Consider the following 14,907-nt stretch of genomic DNA (forward strand, 5'->3'; position numbering starts at 1 on the left):
AGGCACAAATTTGCTAATTACTTAAAAACGGTAAATGTTATGAACGCGAAAAATACTGGCAAGCGTGCCATGAATTTTTGGAACGTGTGAAAGTTTGAACGAGGTGAATCGGTTGAAGCATGTGGGAGTAGTTAGATGTCAAAAAAGTGGGAGGAATAAGTTGTTTAATAATAAAGTACAATATCAATGTGTGAAGGCCTTCGCCTTCACACAATAACTAGAATTGCAATTTCGGAAGAAATTGCGTGTGAAGGCGAAGGCAGATGTTAATTTAGAAACGTTAAGCGTTAAAAATGATGAGCGGGAAGAATGAAAAGGGAAAGAAATAGTTGTGAAATAAATGGGAAAATGTTACAAATACATGTTACAAAAAGGTACAAATGATAAGCGTTAAAAATGAAATGTTACAAATGTTACAAAAAAGGTACAAATGATAAGCGTTGAAAATGATAACCGGGAAGGATAAAGAGTAAAATAATTTATGACGCCCAATGTGGGATTTGAACCCACTACAGGACACTGGCTCGGGTTGACATTGCCATGGTGTTTCCGATTGAGCTAATGAGGCTTCTTCCTTCATGCTGGTTGAATCTGGTTAATGTAATGAATGTGTTTGTTGAATGCGAATGCGTAATCAAAGTGGTGGAAATTGCTTAATGTAATGAATGTTGAATGCGAATGACAAAAGTTACAAATGATAACCATTGAAAATGATAACCGGGAAGGATAAAGAGTAAAATAAATAATGACGCCCAATGTGGGAATCGAACTGACGCGGGTTTTGATACCACTCGGGAAAGATGCTCGTGTACTGGAATCACTTGTGTTTCCCACGAGCTAATTGTGTCCCTGTCTACATACTGGTTGAAATTGGTTAATGTAATGAATGTGTTTGTTGAATGCGAATACGTAATCAAAGTGGTGGAAATTGCTTAATGTAATGAATGTTGAATGCGAATGTTAGTTACAAATGATAAGCGTTGAAAATGATAAGCGGGAAGCATACAGAGTAAAATAATTAATGACGCCCAATGTGGGAATCGAACCCACTACAGGAAACTGGCTCGGGTTGACATTGCCATTAAGAATGAATGGGGAAATAAAAGGCACAAATTTGCTAATTACTTAAAAACGGTAAATGTTATGAACGCGAAAAATACTTGCAAGCGTGCCATGAATTTTTGGAACGTGTGAAAGTTTGAACGAGGTGAATCGGTTGAAGCATGTGGGAGTAGTTGGATGTCAAAAAAGTGGGAGGAATAAGTTGTTTAATAATAACTAGAATTGCAATTTCGGAAGAAATTGCGTGTGAAGGCGAAGGCAGATGTTAAGTTACAAACGTTAAGCGTTAAAAATGATGAGCGGGAAGAATACAAAGGGAAAATAGATAATTGTGAAATAAATGGGAAAATGTTACAAATACATGTTACAAAAAGGTACAAATGATAAGCGTTAAAAATGAAACGTTACAAATGTTACAAAAAAGGTACAAATGATAAGCGTTGAAAATGATAAGGGGGAAGAATAAAGAGTAAAATAATTTATGACTCCCAATGTGGGAATCGAACCCACTACAGGAAACTGGCTTGGGTTGACATTTCCATTGTGTTTCCGACTGAGCTAATGAGGACCCTTCCTTCTTGCTGGTTGAATTTGGTTAATGTAATGAATGTGTTTGTTGAATGCGAATGCGTAATCAAAGTGGTGGAAATTGCTTAATGTAATGAATGTTGAATGCGAATGACAAAAGTTACAAATGATAACCGTTGAAAATGATAACCGGGAAGGATAAAGAGTAAAATAAATAATGACGCCCAATGTGGGAATCGAACTGACGCGGGTTTTGATACCACTCGGGAATGATGCTCGTGTAGTGGAATCACTTGTGTTTCCCACGAGCTAATTGAGTCCCTTACTATGTCGTGGTTGCAATTGGTTAATGTAATGAATGTGTTTGTTGAATGCGAATGCGTAATCAAAGTGGTGGAAATTGCTTAATGTAATGAATGTTGAATGCGAATGTTAGTTACAAATGATAAGCGTTGAAAATGATAAGCGGGAAGAATAAAGAGTAAAATAATTAATGACGCCCAATGTGGGAATCGAACCCACTACAGGAAACTGGCTCGGGTTGACATTGCCATTAAGAATGAATGGGGAAATAAAAGGCACAAATTTGCTAATTACTTAAAAACGGTAAATGTTATGAACGCGAAAAATACTGGCAAGCGTGCCATGAATTTTTGGAACGTGTGAAAGGTTGAACGAGGTGAATCGGTTGAAGCATGTGGGAGTAGTTAGGTGTCAAAAAAGTGGGAGGAATAAGTTGTTTAATAATAAAGTACAATATCAATGTGTGAAGGCCTTCGCCTTCACACAACTAGAATTGCAATTTCGGAAGAAATTGCGTGTGAAGGCGAAGGCAGATGTTAAGTTACAAACGTTAAGCGTTAAAAATGATGAGCGGGAAGAATACAAAGGGAAAATAGATAATTGTGAAATAAATGGGAAAATGTTACAAATACATGTTACAAAAAGGTACAAATGATAAGCGTTAAAAATGAAACGTTACAAATGTTACAAAAAAGGTACAAATGATAAGGGGGAAGAATAAAGAGTAAAATAATTTATGACGCCCAAAGTGGGAATCGAACCCACTACAGGAAACTGGCGCAGGTTGACATTGCCATTGTGTTTCCAACTGAGCTAATCAGGTTCCTACCTCAGTACCTGTTGAATTTGGTTAATGTAATGAATGTGTTTGTTGAATGCGAATGCGTAATCAAAGTGGTGGAAATTGCTTAATGTAATGAATGTTGAATGCGAATGACAAAAGTTACAAATGATAACCGTTGAAAATGATAACCGGGAAGGATAAAGAGTAAAATAAATAATGACGCCCAATGTGGGAATCGAACTGACGCGGGTTTTGATACCACTCGGGAATGATGCTCGTGTACTGGAATCACTTGTGTTTCCCACGAGCTAATTGAGTCCCTTACTATGTCGTGGTTGCAATTGGTTAATGTAATGAATGTGTTTGTTGAATGCGAATACGTAATCAAAGTGGTGGAAATTGCTTAATGTAATGAATGTTGAATGCGAATGTTAGTTACAAATGATAAGCGTTGAAAATGATAAGCGGGAAGAATAAAGAGTAAAATAATTAATGACGCCCAATGTGGGAATCGAACCCACTACAGGAAACTGGCTCGGGTTGACATTGCCATTAACAATGAATGGGGAAATAAAAGGCACAAATTTGCTAATTACTTAAAAACGGTAAATGTTATGAACGCGACAAATACTGGCAAGCGTGCCATGAATTTTTGGAACGTGTGAAAGGTTGAACGAGGTGAATCGGTTGAAGCATGTGGGAGTAGTTAGATGTCAAAAAAGTGGGAGGAATAAGTTGTTTAATAATAAAGTACAATATCAATGTGTGAAGGCCTTCGCCTTCACACAACTAGAATTGCAATTTCGGGAGAAATTGCGTGTGAAGGCGAAGGCAGATGTTAAGTTACAAACGTTAAGCGTTAAAAATGATGAGCGGGAAGAATACAAAGAGAAAATAGATAATTGTGAAATAAATGGGAAAATGTTACAAATACATGTTACAAAAAGGTACAAATGATAAGCGTTAAAAATGAAACGTTACAAATGTTACAAAAAAGGTACAAATGATAAGCGTTGAAAATGATAAGGGGGAAGAATAAAGAGTAAAATAATTTATGACTCCCAATGTGGGAATCGAACCCACTACAGGAAACTGGCTCGGGTTGACATTTCCATTGTGTTTCCGACTGAGCTAACGAGGATCCTTCCTTCTTGCTGGTTGAATTTGGTTAATGTAATGAATGTGTTTGTTGAATGCGAATGCGTAATCAAAGTGGTGGAAATTGCTTAATGTAATGAATGTTGAATGCGAATGACAAAAGTTACAAATGATAACCGTTGAAAATGATAACCGGGAAGGATAAAGAGTAAAATAAATAATGACGCCCAATGTGGGAATCGAACTGACGCGGGTTTTGATACCACTCGGGAATGATGCTCGTGTACTGGAATCACTTGTGTTTCCCACGAGCTAATTGAGTCCCTTACTATGTCGTGGTTGCAATTGGTTAATGTAATGAATGTGTTTGTTGAATGCGAATACGTAATCAAAGTGGTGGAAATTGCTTAATGTAATGAATGTTGAATGCGAATGTTAGTTACAAATGATAAGCGTTGAAAATGATAAGCGGGAAGAATAAAGAGTAAAATAATTAATGACGCCCAATGTGGGAATCGAACCCACTACAGGAAACTGGCTCGGGTTGACATTGCCATTAAGAATGAATGGGGAAATAAAAGGCACAAATTTGCTAATTACTTAAAAACGGTAAATGTTATGAACGCGAAAAATACTGGCAAGCGTGCCATGAATTTTTGGAACGTGTGAAAGGTTGAACGAGGTGAATCGGTTGAAGCATGTGGGAGTAGTTAGATGTCAAAAAAGTGGGAGGAATAAGTTGTTTAATAATAAAGTACAATATCAATGTGTGAAGGCCTTCGCCTTCACACAACTAGAATTGCAATTTCGGAAGAAATTGCGTGTGAAGGCGAAGGCAGATGTTAAGTTACAAACGTTAAGCGTTAAAAATGATAAGCGGGAAGAATGAAAAGGGAAAATAAATTATTGTGAAATAAATGGGAAAATGTTACAAATACATGTTACAAAAAGGTACAAATGATAAACGTTAAAAATGAAATGTTACAAATGTTACAAAAAAGGTACAAATGACAAGGGGGAAGAATAAAGAGTAAAATAATTTATGACGCCCAAAGTGGGAATCGAACCCACTACGGGAAACTGGCGCAGGTTGACATTGCCATTGTGTTTCCAACTGAGCTAATCAGGTTCCTACCTCAGTGACGGTTGAATTTGGTTAATGTAATGAATGTGTTTGTTGAATGCGAATGCGTAATCAAAGTGGTGGAAATTGCTTAATGTAATGAATGTTGAATGCGAATGACAAAAGTTACAAATGATAACCGTTGAAAATGATAACCGGGAAGGATAAAGAGTAAAATAAATAATGACGCCCAATGTGGGAATCGAACTGACGCGGGTTTTGATACCACTCGGGAATGATGCTCGTGTACTGGAATCACTTGTGTTTCCCACGAGCTAATTGAGTCCCTTACTATGTAGTGGTTGAAATTGGTTAATGTAATGTATGTGTTTGTTGAATGCGAATACGTAATCAAAGTGGTGGAAATTGCTTAATGTAATGAATGTTGAATGCGAATGTTAGTTACAAAGATAAGCGTTGAAAATGATAAGCGGGAAGAATAAAGAGTAAAATAATTAATGACGCCCAATGTGGGAATCGAACCCACTACAGGAAACTGGCTCGGGTTGACATTGCCATTAAGAATGAATGGGGAAATAAAAGGCACAAATTTGCTAATTACTTAAAAACGGTAAATGTTATGAAGGGGAAAAAAGGTGGCAAGCTTGCCATGAATTTTTGGAACGTGTGAAAGTTTGAACGAGGTGAATTGGTTGAAGCATGTGGGAGTAGTTGGATGTCAAAAAAGTGGGAGGAATAAGTTGTTTAATAATAACTAGAATTGCAATTTCGGAAGAAATTGCGTGTGAAGGCGAAGGCAGATGTTAAGTTACAAACGTTAAGCGTTAAAAATGATGAGCGGGAAGAATACAAAGGGAAAATAGATAATTGTGAAATAAATGGGAAAATGTTACAAATACATGTTACAAAAAGGTACAAATGATAAGCGTTAAAAATGAAACGTTACAAATGTTACAAAAAAGGTACAAATGATAAGGGGGAAGAATAAAGAGTAAAATAATTTATGACGCCCAAAGTGGGAATCGAACCCACTACAGGAAACTGGCGCAGGTTGACATTGCCATTGTGTTTCCAACTGAGCTAATCAGGTTCCTACCTCAGTACCTGTTGAATTTGGTTAATGTAATGAATGTGTTTGTTGAATGCGAATGCGTAATCAAAGTGGTGGAAATTGCTTAATGTAATGAATGTTGAATGCGAATGACAAAAGTTACAAATGATAACCGTTGAAAATGATAACCGGGAAGGATAAAGAGTAAAATAAATAATGACGCCCAATGTGGGAATCGAACTGACGCGGGTTTTGATACCACTCGGGAATGATGCTCGTGTACTGGAATCACTTGTGTTTCCCACGAGCTAATTGAGTCCCTTACTATGTCGTGGTTGCAATTGGTTAATGTAATGAATGTGTTTGTTGAATGCGAATACGTAATCAAAGTGGTGGAAATTGCTTAATGTAATGAATGTTGAATGCGAATGTTAGTTACAAATGATAAGCGTTGAAAATGATAAGCGGGAAGAATAAAGAGTAAAATAATTAATGACGCCCAATGTGGGAATCGAACCCACTACAGGAAACTGGCTCGGGTTGACATTGCCATTAACAATGAATGGGGAAATAAAAGGCACAAATTTGCTAATTACTTAAAAACGGTAAATGTTATGAACGCGACAAATACTGGCAAGCGTGCCATGAATTTTTGGAACGTGTGAAAGGTTGAACGAGGTGAATCGGTTGAAGCATGTGGGAGTAGTTAGATGTCAAAAAAGTGGGAGGAATAAGTTGTTTAATAATAAAGTACAATATCAATGTGTGAAGGCCTTCGCCTTCACACAATAAAGTAGAATATCAATGTGTGAAGGCCTTCGCCTTCACACAATAAAGTAGAATATCAATGTGTGAAGGCCTTCGCCTTCACACAATAAAGTAGAATAACAATGTGTGAAGGCCTTCGCCTTCACACAATAACAATGAGTGAAGGCCTTCGCCTTCACACAATAAAGTAGAATATCAATGTGTGAAGGCCTTCGCCTTCACACAATAATAAAGTAGAATAACAATGTGTGAAGGCCTTCGCCTTCACACAATAACAATGTGTGAAGGCCTTCGCCTTCACACAATAAAGTAGAATAACAATGTGTGAAGGCCTTTGCCTTCACACAATAATAAAGGACAGGAATAACAATAGTGTGAAGGTCTTCACCTTCACACTAATAAAGTATAGGAATAACAATAGTGTGAAGGTCTTCACCTTCACACTAATAATAATAAAGGACAGGAATAACAATAGTGTGAAGGTCTTCACCTTCACACTAATAATAAAGGACAGGAATAACAATAGTGTGAAGGTCTTCACCTTCACACTAATAATAATAATAGAGAATGGTGTAGAATAACATATGTGTGAAGGCCTTCGCCTTCACACAATAATAATAAAGTGAAAGGAGTAGAATAACATATGTGTGAAGGCCTTCGCCTTCACACAATAATAATAATAGAGAATGGTGTAGAATAACATATGTGTGAAGGCCTTCGCCTTCACACAATAAAGTTAATGGAGTAGAATAACATATGTGTGAAGGCCTTCGCCTTCACACAATAATAGAGAATGGTGTAGAATAACATATGTGTGAAGGCCTTCGCCTTCACACAATAATAATAATAAAGTGAATGGAGTAGAATAACATATGTGTGAAGGCCTTCGCCTTCACACAATAAAGTGAAAGGAGTAGAATAACATATGTGTGAAGGCCTTCGCCTTCACACAATAATAATAGAGAATGGTGTAGAATAACATATGTGTGAAGGCCTTCGCCTTCACACAACAATCCGAAACACCTATTTGATACAGTGGCAACCATTCCAACTGCTCGGTCGAGCCCGCCGTTTACCAACGCTGATGATCATGCAACAACCCTCTCAACTTTTAAAAACGTGTCTCTTGAAAGGCTTACACAATTGGTTAGTGCGGCTAAACAAACAACATGTTTACTCGACCCTCTTCCAGCCAAACTACTTAAAGAATTATTTCAAATTTTAAGACCGTCCGTCTTAAATATAATCAATCTGTCTGTCTCCTCTGGGATAGTGCCAACAGCCTTTAAAACCGCTATCATTAAACCGTTACTTAAGCGACCAAATCTTGACCCGGACTGTCTCAGTAATTATAGGCCAGTTTCAAACCTCCCATTCATAGCAAAACTTCTTGAAAAAGTAGTAGCGCAGCAGCTTATTGATTACATGGTCGCCAATAATCGATATGACACTTTTCACTCTGGTTTTAGAGCTAATCATTCCACTGAGACAGCACTTGCTAAAGTGACTAACGATCTCCTCATAGCTATGGATTCAAACACTTTGTCTGTACTGTTACTACTCGATCTTAGTGCTGCCTTCGACACTGTAGACTTCGATATATTATTAGGGCGTCTTAAAAGTTGTGTTGGTATTTCAGGGTCAGCACTAGGCTGGTTCCATTCCTATCTATCAAACAGGACGCACCGAGTGGTCCATGGCAACGCGTCCTCGGAGCGCTATAATGTTACGTGTGGTGTCCCACAGGAATCGGTTCTCGGACCAATTCTTTTTAACATTTATATGATTCCGCTTGGGGACATAATACGTAAATATTAGGGGTGTAAATCGTGGGTTTTGTTACGATACGATATAATATCGATATAAAGAACTACGATACGATATTTGCCGATATCTTAAAGCCTGCTGCGATTCATTCACGATATATCGCGATTAGAGATGCACCGATCCGACTTTTTCAGTTTCGATACCGATACCGATGCCGTGACTTTGCGTATCGGTCGATACCCGATACCGATCCGATATTATGGTTGACTTAACAAGCTACATAACTCTACATGTGGAACAGAAAAGACCAAAGGCAATGGCATCAGGCAGACTACACAGTTCTTTGCTCTAAATTAGGGGTGTCCAAACTAACGGTCCAGTTTTTATTGGCCCGCAGCAAATTCTGAAAACATAATTGAATATGGCCTGCACAAGAAGCTTGAGCTCAGCTTCTCAGTTTCCACACTAGATGGAGCCCGCCACACAAAGCGTTTAACGTCCCATTAACACCCCCCCGGAAGAGAAGCGAACACGCAGCGTTTAACATCCGATTAGCCTCCCCCCCCCCCCCCATTCGGGAGAGAAGCGAACGCACAGCCTTTGACGTCCCATTAGCAACCCGAAAAGAAGCGAACGCGCAGGGTTTGACGTCCGCTTAGCAACCCGGGGAAGAGAAGCGAACGTTCGCTCCATGTTTGCGTTTGTTTAGAAAACTCTCGTGGCATGCGGCACACGTGCTGCTGACGTATGACGTAGCCCGCGTCCTAATAGATTAAGGAAAGTATCGGCTCACAGATCGGCTGCATTTTCCGTTACCCGATCCATCTATTTTGTTGATATCGGGGCCGATATCCGATCCAGATATCGGATCGGTGCATCTCTAATCGCGATATAGTGCTCTACGATCGATTTTTATTTATTTTTTTTTTAATAAAAAATATAGAACAATATCCTGATTTATAACAATTCATACGCAAAGTCAACAAGGTACTGCAAACTCTTTATTTAGGAAATTACAAGAGTATTGTAGTATACAAATTGCTTACTTTAACACTGAACTTTGATGTCGTGTTTTTTCTTTAAATGTGCGGCGAGATTTGTGCTCCCTGAATATTTGATCACCGCATGGCAGGATTTACAAACTGCACGTGTCTTGTCCGTTGAGCCATCTTTTCTTTGGAATCCAAAGTGCTTCCAAACGAATGACTTGAAGCCTAAAGGGGAGCAAATTTCCTCGTCTTTTTGGACACTAGCCATAGCACCAGCCCAGGAGCCGCGTACTAGTTGTCGCCTCCACTTTCACGTGCGTGCTCTGCTCACAACACAACAACGCCGGGCGCACAGCTCCCGGAAAGAGGAAGCAAGCAACAATGAACTGGATTTCAAAATAAAGTCGCGTCTAATGTCCGAGGTCAAACACGGCGATATAAATCGATGTTTACCTTTAGCATCGATGCCAATAAATCGTAGAGCATTATATCGATTAATTGATGTGTATCGATGTATCGTTACACCCCTAGTAAATATAATATTAGTTTTCAATGCTATGCGGATGACACCCAATTATATATGCCGTTATCGATGACAGATCCGCGGGATTGTTGTAATCTTGAGGCGTGCCTTGCGGAGATCAAGCAATGGATGTCTCTCAACTTCCTTCGTCTTAACCCAGATAAAACTGAGATGTTGATAATTGGTCCAACTCGTTATCAACACTTATTCAAGGAAACCGCTATAACTATAGATAACCGTACTATCACTCAGAGCGATACTGTAACTAATCTCGTGGTAATATTTGACCAAACTCTCTCCTTTCAAAAGCACATTAAGAATATAAACAGAATTGCGTTTTTTCACCTTCGTAATATTGCAAAGATTCGTCCGATCCTCTCGACCGGTGATGCGGAAACTATTATACATGCGTTCGTCACGTCGCGCCTGGACTACTGTAATGTACTATTTTCGGGTCTTCCTAAGTCCCGCATCAAAAGTCTACAGTTAGTACAAAATGCTGCTGCAAGGCTGCTCTCTCGGGAAAAGAGAATTTGATCACATTACCCCAATACTTGCCAACTTACATTGGCTCCCGGTCCATTTAAGATGTGACTTCAAGGTTCTTCTATTAACCTATAAATCACTGCATGGCTTAGCGCCTTCATATCTCGTCGACCTAGTTGTTCCTTATGTTCTGTCTCGTAACCTTCGTTCGCAAAACGCTACCCTTTTAGCGACACCGAGGGCCAAGAAAATGTCTGCAGGCTCTAGAGCATTTTCTATTCGGACTCCAGAGCTTTGGAATGCCCTACCAATGGATATTAGGACTGCTACCTCAGTAGAAACATTTAAGACACGTTTAAAGACACATTTCTATGACATGGCCTTTAACTAACCTGTAGTGGCCGATTCGGCTGGAGTTTGTTTTCTCTCCCTCTCCGCCCCCTCCCACCCCCCTCCCCGGCCGGGGAGGTGGTTAGGTGGCACCCATGCTGACAGCGGCTATCTGGATTCTCGTGGGCCAATTCAGGATGGGGGAACTGCAGCTCAACCTCCTCGAAGACACTGCCAGGACAATTGAGGGCTCCTTCGGCAGCCCTCTGCTCTGACATGGACATCCACTTTTTATTTCATTGATTTTCATGTTGTATCATTTGTGCCCTCTCTGCATCCATTTCAACCTGGTGATCCTGAAAGGGGGATCCTTCCATCTGTGGTCCCTTCTCAAGGTTTCTCATTTTCCCCCGGTAGGGGTTTTTAAGTTTTTCCTTGCCCTTTTGGGAGCTTAATATCAGGGGATGCTTTGAGAATAATTGTCAATTTCTGTCTATGTGAAGACCTTTGAGACTGCTTGTGATTTAGGGCTATACAAATAAACTTGACTTGACTTGACAATTCTTTTATGGGTGGTTTGGAATCTTGCAGTGATAATTCTTGAGCTGATGGGCTCCCAACTGATGAGGGCCTGTTGTGCTTCTTTGGAGAACATGAGTGCCACTCCTTCTGTGTGTGGTGCTGCTTCCTCTGCATGTCCAGAGTAGAGAATGTACTCGCCACTGGCTAGTTTGACTTCACCTGTCTGGGTCCATCTGGTTTCGCACAGGCCAAGAATGGAAACCTTGTATCTTCTCATCTCTCCCGCAATGTCTGTTGTTTTCCCTGCTGCGAACATGGTCCTGATGTTCCAGGTTGCTATGTTGGTCGGTTTCCTAGGGGATAGCAGATTCCACCGCACCGTCTCCAAATGGTTTTCAGCATGCGGCTTTATTTCCTCTTCAGCTTGTATGCTTGAAGAGTCTACATCTCCTAGGTTGCGGGGTTTCTTTTTCTTCATCAATGTTTCTGTAATCGTTTTTAAATCCACTACACGGGTGATTGGCCCATGAGCTTAAGCATTGCCCTATTTGCCAGCTTGACCTGTTACCACTAGGGGTGTAAATCGCGGGTTTTGTCACGATACGATATCATATCGATACAAAGAACCGCGATACGATATTTGCCGATATCTTAAAGCCTGCTGTGATTCATTCACGATTCATCGCGATATAGTGCTCTACGATCAATATTTTTTTAAAAATAAAAAATATAGAACAATATCCTGATTTATAACAATTCATACGCAAAATCAACAAGGTACTGCAAACTCTTTATTTAGGAAATTACAAGAGTATTGTAGTATACAAAGTGCTTATTTTAACACTGAACTTTGATGTTGTGTTTTTTCTTTAAATATAAATATAGAGATTTGTGGTCCCTGAATATTTGATCACCGCATGGCAGGATTTACAATCTACACGTGTCTTGCCCGTTGAGCCATCTTTTCTTTGGAATCCAAAGTGCTTCCAAACGAATGACTTGAAGCCTAAAGGGGAGCAGATTTCCTCGTCTTTTTGGACACTAGCCATAGCACCAGCCCATGAGCCGCACACTAGTTGTCGACTCCCCTTTCATGTGCCTGCTCTGCTCACAACATAACACGCCGCTCACTGCTCCCGGAAAGAGGAAGCAAGCAACAATGAACTGGATTTCAAAATAAAGTCGCGTCTAATGCCCGAGGTCAAACACGGCGATATAAATCGATGTTTACGTTTAGCATAGATGCCAATAGATCGTAGAGCATTATATCGATTAATCGATGTGTATCGATGAATCGTTGCAACCCTAGTTCCCACCTCTCACGACGGGAACGTTAAGGTTGGATTTTGAGAGGCATGTGTGCTTTAGTAGTTCTTTAATTTTTCAACTGAGTTTCTCTTCTTCTCTGTCTCCATGTGCCAGGTGACTGAGCTGGCGCCGCTCGGTTCTCTGCTGGATTGCTTGCGCTCCGTCCATCCGCAAGGCCCCGTGTTGATCCACACTCTGTGTCAGTATGCGGTGCAGGTGGCCTGCGGCATGGCCTATCTGGAGCAGAGGCGTTTTATACACAGGGATCTGGCAGCCAGGTACAGTCAACATTTTGATTCTAACAGGCAGGGCGAGCTGTGCGGCTTAAAATCTTTTTTAGCTGGTATTCATCTACTCTGGACTTAATTGCTCGTATATTCCCTTCCATATTGTTTTTATGGCATCTGATGTTATTTTATGGCTATAGACTTTGCTTCTCAATTCTCCACCCAGATATTTGTAGACTATTACAGGGCGACTTGGCCCACAGACTGAGTCACTTGCTGGCTGGTATATTGGGTGCTCTTGGCCAGATTGGATCAATTGAAAAACCTCTATAGGCACCACTAATTTTCAAAGTTATTTTTTGTTTTTGCATACTTTAGTATCATGTCAGAGTTAGTTGTATATCTCATCGCAGACAGGCATGCCATGGTTAAAACTTTTCATTTTCTTTCGATGGACAATACATTCTAAATTACAATAAAGAAAAAAAAAACACTACTAGTAGCTACTGAAATATTGTTACTTAATGCAGCATACAACTTTCAGAATACATAATTAGTATAATTGCATACTAATGAGTAGAGAAATGTTCTCAGCACTGTAGAACGTTGTTGTCATTCAAGATGCAGAGCTATGGAGTTAATATGTGACTCGTCTGTTTAGAAACATCTTACTGGCATCAGCTCACAGAGTGAAGATTGGCGATTTTGGCCTGATGAGGGCACTACCCAACAATCATGAGCATTATATCATGCAGGAACACCACAAGGTTCCCTTTGCATGGTGAGTGAAAGCAATAATCAGAGCTCATGAGCTTTCAGATTGCAAAGGATCAGATTTAATAAACTCAAATATTATTTTATTTTTATTATATATTATAATATATCACATATCATATCGTATTGTTATATTTGTTAGGGTTGATAGATTATTCTGATCGTATGATTATGTTGGAAGGTAGACTATGATGATTAACCAAACTTGTCCTGCTCTCACAAAGCAGTAAAATAAAGTGGTTGCATCCTCTGCTTGATTGACCAGCTGCAGAGGAAGCAATCAAAGTTGTTCGGTTTCCCCTAACGTCATAAAACACTCCCTGCTCTGATTTGACCAGAGACCAGGGGTTCACCAAACCTGTCCACTCTCACCCCCACCCTGTTTTCTCTCAATAAATACTCTCTTGCAAGAATCAAGTCAGACTTCGTTCGAACATCGCTATATGCACAGTGACTAACGTTTTCTCCACTTGCAAGTGCTCAAAGGGCATACTGTTTCCCGTGTGGTTCTTGCAAATAAACAATATGATATGATATTATATTAAAATTAAGAAATATATGTTTTCTGTAACACAGGTGCGCCCCTGAGAGTCTGAAGACCAGAACCTTTTCTCATGCTACTGACACTTGGATGTTTGGTGTGACTCTATGGGAAATGCTCACACAAGGCCAGGAGCCTTGGTTAGGCCTCAATGGGAGCCAGGTAGATAGATACGTGTATTTAGGAACATTTCTTTTCTAATATAAAAGAAAAAAAAATCCTAAATGCTGCAATATATTTGCATATTTATAAAGTTTTTTTTCTCTTCCAGATTCTGCATAAAATTGATAAAGAAAATGAACGCCTTCCTAAGCCAGAGGACTGTCCGCAGGATATTTACAACGTCATGTTGCAGTGCTGGGCACAGAAATCAGATGACAGACCTACTTTTGTATCCCTACGGGAGTTCCTACTTGAGGTAAATTGGCAGCTTTTCGGAACCGACTGCTTTTGATACGCTCAACAATACCAGAGAAAAGTAACGTGAATGTCAAGCTTGAGGATTCTCTTTACTGAAATTTATCTCTAACGACACCTAGCGGACAATCCCTGCAATACCTGTTAAAATGTTTGCATAAAAAACATTCACCTGTGCCAGCAAGATTTTTGCAGGAAATAAAATAAAATATGAATTTCCATTTAGTCACCAAGTTAAATAGACACAACTAAAGCAATAAATGACGTTTTTTTCTTTCTGAAGATTATAAATATGCAATATAATGAACAGATAAACCCACACAAATAAAACTTCTCTTTAGTGGC

The 14,907-nt window shown here is 39.6% G+C and overlaps 1 protein-coding gene across 1 annotated transcript in view; it reads left to right on the forward strand.

Moving 5' to 3' along the window:
• The window catches only part of LOC133165344 (activated CDC42 kinase 1-like), a 79,373-nt gene that overhangs the window by 26,558 nt on the left and 37,908 nt on the right, over positions 1–14,907 (forward strand). Inside the window, exons 6-9 of the mRNA XM_061294918.1 lie at positions 12,718–12,881; positions 13,492–13,611; positions 14,181–14,307; positions 14,417–14,563. Of these exons, the coding sequence (XP_061150902.1) occupies positions 12,718–12,881; positions 13,492–13,611; positions 14,181–14,307; positions 14,417–14,563 (558 nt within the window). The remainder of the gene's footprint in view (positions 1–12,717; positions 12,882–13,491; positions 13,612–14,180; positions 14,308–14,416; positions 14,564–14,907) is intronic.

The sequence above is a fragment of the Syngnathus typhle genome, linkage group LG13, assembly GCF_033458585.1.
Source record: "Syngnathus typhle isolate RoL2023-S1 ecotype Sweden linkage group LG13, RoL_Styp_1.0, whole genome shotgun sequence".
Taxonomy (NCBI): Eukaryota; Metazoa; Chordata; class Actinopteri; order Syngnathiformes; family Syngnathidae; genus Syngnathus; species Syngnathus typhle.